At 37.0% G+C, this 6,000-nt stretch overlaps 1 protein-coding gene across 2 annotated transcripts in view; it reads left to right on the plus strand.

The window, feature by feature from the left end:
- The window catches only part of LOC129804982 (uncharacterized), a 74,766-nt gene extending 69,884 nt beyond the window's left edge, over window positions 1-4,882 (plus strand). The window contains exons 8-9 of one of the 2 annotated variants that reach the window (XR_008752036.1): window positions 4,457-4,743; window positions 4,827-4,882. Coding sequence is in view for 1 of the 2 variants with exons in the window: in XM_055852780.1 (XP_055708755.1) it covers window positions 4,827-4,840 (14 nt within the window). In the remaining variant the exon portion in view is untranslated. The remainder of the gene's footprint in view (window positions 1-4,456; window positions 4,744-4,826) is intronic. The other variant, XM_055852780.1, reaches the window with a different exon arrangement.
- Window positions 4,883-6,000: the final 1,118 nt, after the last annotated feature.

The raw sequence follows: 6,000 nt of genomic DNA on the forward strand, positions 1-6,000 counted from the left end.
AAGGGACTGTTGCAATTGTGATTGGAAATTCAAGACCTTTTAAATTAATCCAAACTTGATGAAATCGGTTGAAAAATAGGTTCTTCATTCTGGATTTTTCCATCCTGTTTTTCTGAACTACTTCCAAAATATATTTTAAAATAAATGAAATTGCCTAAGCGAATTTTGAGATTAGTCTAAAAAATATGTCTTCGGAAGGCTTGGAAGGAGTTGTTAAATTGTTGTTAAATTGTTAGAGGATGATGATTTGTTTGGAAGGTAGGATGGAGAGAAGTTAATGAAATGGATTGGATGTCCTGTTCTCTCGTGGAGTTCGAACTTACAGAGTTAAAATTAAAACTTGAATTCACACTAATTTACCATTAACACTTTAACTAACCTCCAATGTTTCAAACTTGGCAATAATATCGAAGCGCACTTGACATGGGGTGCAGAACTTCGTGATGGGTGTCCAATGCACATTCAATTCACGATAATTGTGAATTTTATTAATTATGTAATTAACGAATTCTGAGAATGTAGGCCATTGTGGTAAGCTCGAATCCTTATTCTGCAAAAAGAAATGTGCAGAAAAGTTTCCTCGTGAAAAATGGAATATTATTCATTTAACCTTGTAAGGACGATTGGGTCACCGGTGACCCAAAAACGAAATTTTTCCTACGACCTTCTAAAAGTCATGTTTTGCTGTAAAAAGTCAGAAAAGGAGATTTTTTCTGACTCCCGATTTTTGACCTTCTCGTCCTTAAAGGGTTAACTTTGGGTAACCTACCCTCCTGAAGTTATGAATAATAACTTTCGATAAATCCTGAAAGACTGAATTTGGCGCTGCATTTTGTATCTTGTCTCGATATGCACTCAAAAGGCGTTCGAAGGGATGGCGCACAATAAGAAAGGACACAGAGTCATTCAAAGATGTCATTAGCTTTAGGATTTGTAGGGGATGAAATAAAAATGCGGAAATAATAAATTAATGATTTCAAAGATCAAACACCGTTAAAAGAAGATTTACCTCAGTTTCTGATGGGCGTGGATATTTTTTTCGTGCAAGAGCGGCTGGATCTTCTTTAGATTTTTTGAGAAATTCTGGCGTATATCCTGCCAACAAATTGAAATTATGCATCCACGATGTTGAAGCGGCTTTAAATACGCTGCACCTGATTTGTTAAAATAATTAAAATCTATTAAATTGTGAATAAAAAATTTATAAAAAGCTTGAGATGCAATTCACGAAATAAAACGGCATAACCGCGTGTTTGGAAGAGAATAGTGTATCCTGTGAGATCCGGTAAAGCACAATGAGTATCTTCTGGGCCAGAAAGTGCCATCCCATAGTGTTCCTCCTAACGATTTATTTTTTACCGCGATATTTAGTACAAAAACCAAACTAACATCTACTACTTCTCTCTGCAGTACCCCTCTGAAGGGGTGAGTCGGGTGAGACCTTTTGTAACCATTTCGAACTAACACTAGGAACGCTCTTAGGAGGAATTCTGAGCCTCTCCGAGAGTTATCTATAATGACAATTCAAATATCAACATGAGTTTGATCGTTGCATTGGGAAGAATCTAATGCTAACAAATACTTATTAAATTAAAACAGTAAATACATTTTTACGATTTCATAGCATTTAAGTTAAAATTTGATTTAAAAAATCAAAAGAAATGTGTCTCTTTTTGTTAGCCCATAGTGATTTTGCCAAACTATTTCGTGAATTGTAACGTATTGGTATATTTACCATACAAGCCGATATTGTTTATTTATGAAGAATTCCCATGAATTTGGTCGATGCAGTGAATCGTTTCCTATTTAAGCACAGTTTACGAGATAATACATTTAAATTAGATTACGATATTATTAACAAATTGTGCGATATATTATGTTAACATGATTTTATTCAGAGGACAAATAAAGGTGTTATTCCATTGAAAAATTAAAAGGGGAAATCTTGAAAGGAGAAAAAGTGTCTATTCTCATGTGCTTCTGCGTTATCGACTTTTTTGAGTTAGTTCTCGTCACGACTATTTTCCTTAATCCTCGCTGTGTTTTAAAATCAGCAAACAATCATGATAGGAACCAAGATTTCCCTTTTCATTTTTCATTGTAGTAGCACCATAATTCTAGAAGATGATTTTACTTTCAAATAATGCCATCTGCGTGTCTTTTACGTCAGGGAAATTTTCAGAAGTTTTGCATTCAAAATTGGATTGAACTAAATTGATATTGCAGTGATGTTCAAAAGAAGAAGAAGAGTACGAAAGAGTGAGATAGCCATGTGGAAAACGTTCGAGAAGGAAAGGCATGTGAATTTTGGTTTCTAGAAATTTCCCTGATCTAAAAGGTGTGCAGGGGCCATAGGTAACCATTTCGGTCATATAAATTACCTAATTACGAATAAAATTGAATTGGGATAATTGGTTTGAAATTAACTGCTTTATTCAGATTTGTTCAAGTTGATCAAATTTTTAAGTATTGCCAGTATTGCTGTCAAGGCTAACAACTTGTCCTTTGTGTGTCCTTTGGTTTATTTTTTAGTTTTCTTTATCACAATTTCCTCCAAAATGACAAACGAAAAGTTTATCTCTATACCTTGTCTGTCTAATCCATATTTGGAGCACACCTCCGCAACGCGTTGCACCCTTTTGTGCATCCTTGTTTCGAGTTTCTCCATCTCAGTCGATGATATAGCCTTCGGTTCATGATCCAGACTGAGTGCCGGATATTGTGTTTCATTGTCATACTATTTTGCCATCCAAGGTGTTGCATTTTGTGATCGTGGAAGAAAAAATGTATATTATAGCGACATTTCGATTTCCAGAGTTTTTTCTGTAGTTGGGTTTGTTGAAAGCTTTGTACTCACTTCGTATGACTCTAGGTTGTTGTAAACTTGATCTGATGATACAAGGTAGACCACCGCAAGTGCAAGGAGGGATATTGTGGCAAATATAAAGAAACATCTCTTCACAATGCGATACTGGTATCTATTCGTTTTCATGAATGATTCTTGTAACCCCGTGAGGTGTCAATTGATTCATGAAATTTCTTCGTTAGGATGCTAATTGAAAATTCTGCCGTGTTTCCAACTTGATGGAATATATCACTTTGGTCTAGAAAAATTTAATTTTGTTCAGTTCATAGCGTGACTAAGAGCTTCACAAGCTTTTTAGCTTCGGAACAATTCACTTTTCTTGATGGATTGGAAGACACAAAAAAATTCACTTTAGTAATTTTATATACTTGAAAATTCATGTAAATTGGCCAATATTTTTCTCATCACTCTATTGATATTTTTTTCACAATATTTATTATATTTTGCGGGAGTTTTGTTTGTCTTTTCGATGGTGAAATTTGAGAAAGAAACAAGAGTACCTTTTCAAAGATACTCAACGTATTTCCATGAAATTCTGTTTTTATCCGGGGTTTTTTTCAATGTATTCAGATGCTAATTTTCAGAAATCAATTTCAATTTCAACAAATACACAGTTTGTATTACACAAAAACTTTGCAGAACTTAAGAAAACTTTTTCATTAGTCTTTCTTTTATTTTGATTTAATCAGAATCCTTAAGCTGTTCGTTTTGGCACGTGGTAAATTTAGAGATCACAAGAGAAAAGCGATATATATTCCTGAAATCGTACTAATCGGAGATAAATTACGATGGAAAATGTTTGTGGATGATTAAAGTATTTTCTTGCAGACGCAAATTGTAAATATTGGTTTTGATTGGTGGGTCGTTGAGAACTAAAAAAACGTGCGAAAAGTAAATGTATGGTGAGTTTTTTCGCCAATTTTCAAACTTCGGGAAATGCCTTTTGCTTTTGATAGCGAATGAGCGAGCGAGAGAAGGAATTTTCTCAAAGTATTTTTCATTCACGACGACGCACAAATACGAGATAGTCACGAGACTTTCGTGTTTTCCGCCAATTTTCACATGCGGTGTGGAACTGGAGGAAAAGCACCATCAATTGGGGACATAATTATTAACAATTGGGACAAATTAAGGGGTATGCTCCCAATTGGGCTTTCCTGTGCAAAACTAATGTTCTGCACTGATCTCCTTTTAAGGAGTAATTCGGGTTCCACGGATAACTCAGGTGAGAAATCATTGTCAATTGTTCGATAAATTCTTCGAGAAACCTGAGAAACCCAAAAAGCTGAATCACGAAACCCAAGAAACCTAAAAATTGCATCACGAAGCACGGGAACCAGAAACCCTTATCAGTAAAAATGGGAATAAGTTACCCTTTGGCGAGGTTGTTTAAGAAAAATCTTGACTATCTGAATCTTTTCTTGTAAACTTTGTTAAGGAAAGACTGAAAGACTACTCATTAAAACCGATCCATTTTGTGTATTTCCTGTAAGATTTAAATTCGAGATAAATTGTTTACAAATTGTTATGTATTTAAAAATATTATTTTAAATTTTTTTTTCTTTGTGGTCGGGGCCAATGAATGGTTAGATCGCGATCGAAACTTAATCAAATAAGCCATCCTCAAGCCACAATGGTCTCATCAGCAGGGGAAGTTGAGGGCACAGATGAGGTATCAATGCGTGAGGAATTGATGGAGGATGTGGAGATGAGGGAGGTAAATGCTGATGAGTCACATTTTATGGCCACCAATATGTTCAGCAATCAAAAGAGACCAACAATGTTGTTTTATCAGCCGGATGGTTTCTGGAGAGGTGGCTTTATATTAGAATCCAAGAGAACAGCGAATAACGATTGAAATTGAAACTGTAGATTAGGTAAAAACCAATCCAAATGTTTCTGTACAAATATTATGAAAAATATTAATGAGAGACTAATATTGATTTTATTCCTATTCTAGTACCGATAATTTAATTTTGGCTGCAAGGCCACATTTGTTGAAAATGCTTCCGGAAACTGGAAAGGATGGAGAAAATGTCAGGGAGTCTTTGAAGGAAGTTAAATATTAATTACTATTAAATATTAAGTTAAATTCATTCATTCATTAATTTTCAACCGCTTATCCCTATTGGGGTCGCGGGCCCATGACACCAAGGTTAACAGCCCACGCCTGTCGGTCCTCCGCCACTTCAGGAAGATGTTCGAGTTCGATCCCAAGGTGCTCCCATGCAAGATTCTGAATTTGATTCAGCCACCTTGTCCTAGGCTTTCCTCGAGGTCGAGGTCCCCTCACAATGGCTTGCATAGCTTTTCTGGGGAATCTTTCTTCATTCATGCGTTGAACATGTCCATACCATCGAAGTTGTGATCTCTCGACCCGAAGAAGCAGCTCCTCGACTCTTAGTTCCTCACGAACGGCCACATTCCTCACTCGATCTCTACGAGTGATTCCCTTAACCGCTCGAAGGTACCTCATCTCGGCAGCTTGTACTCGCGATCTTACCCTTTCGGTCATTACCCAAATCTCATGACCATAGGTGAGAATAGGAATGAACACAGCTTTGAAAACCGATAATTTAGCCGATCGACTAAGCTCGACCTTCCTCAGCACGCTTCTGCCAAGCTCCCTCATTACTGCAGAAGCCTGACCGATTCGCGACGAGAGTTCTGCCTCCATCCTACCATCACTCGTGAATAACACCCCGAGATACTTGAACTTCTTCACCTGTGTCAATGAGGCTCCACTAACATGTAGAGTGCATCCCACAGATTCTCGGGAAATCACCATTACCTCTGACTTTTTGTCGTTCACCTTCATACCTGTTTCGGCACAAACATATACAAATCGGTCAAGTGTGCGCTGAAGCTTTTCTTCGGAAGATCCAAAATGAACCAAATCATCTGCAAAGAGGAGATGGCTCACCCTGAAATCCCCAATACGAATCGCATTCTGCTCCCGACTGCGTTCCATAATCTTGTCCATATATATTATGAACAACAATGGTAATAGAACACACCCCTGGCGCAGTCCAACACTCACCTGAAAACCTTCCGACTTGGATCCGTTTACACGAACACAGCTACTACAGTCTCTGTACAATGACTGGATAGCTCCCACCAATTCCTCATCCAGT

Source organism: Phlebotomus papatasi, chromosome 2, assembly GCF_024763615.1.
Source record: "Phlebotomus papatasi isolate M1 chromosome 2, Ppap_2.1, whole genome shotgun sequence".
Lineage (NCBI taxonomy): Eukaryota > Metazoa > Arthropoda > Insecta > Diptera > Psychodidae > Phlebotomus > Phlebotomus papatasi.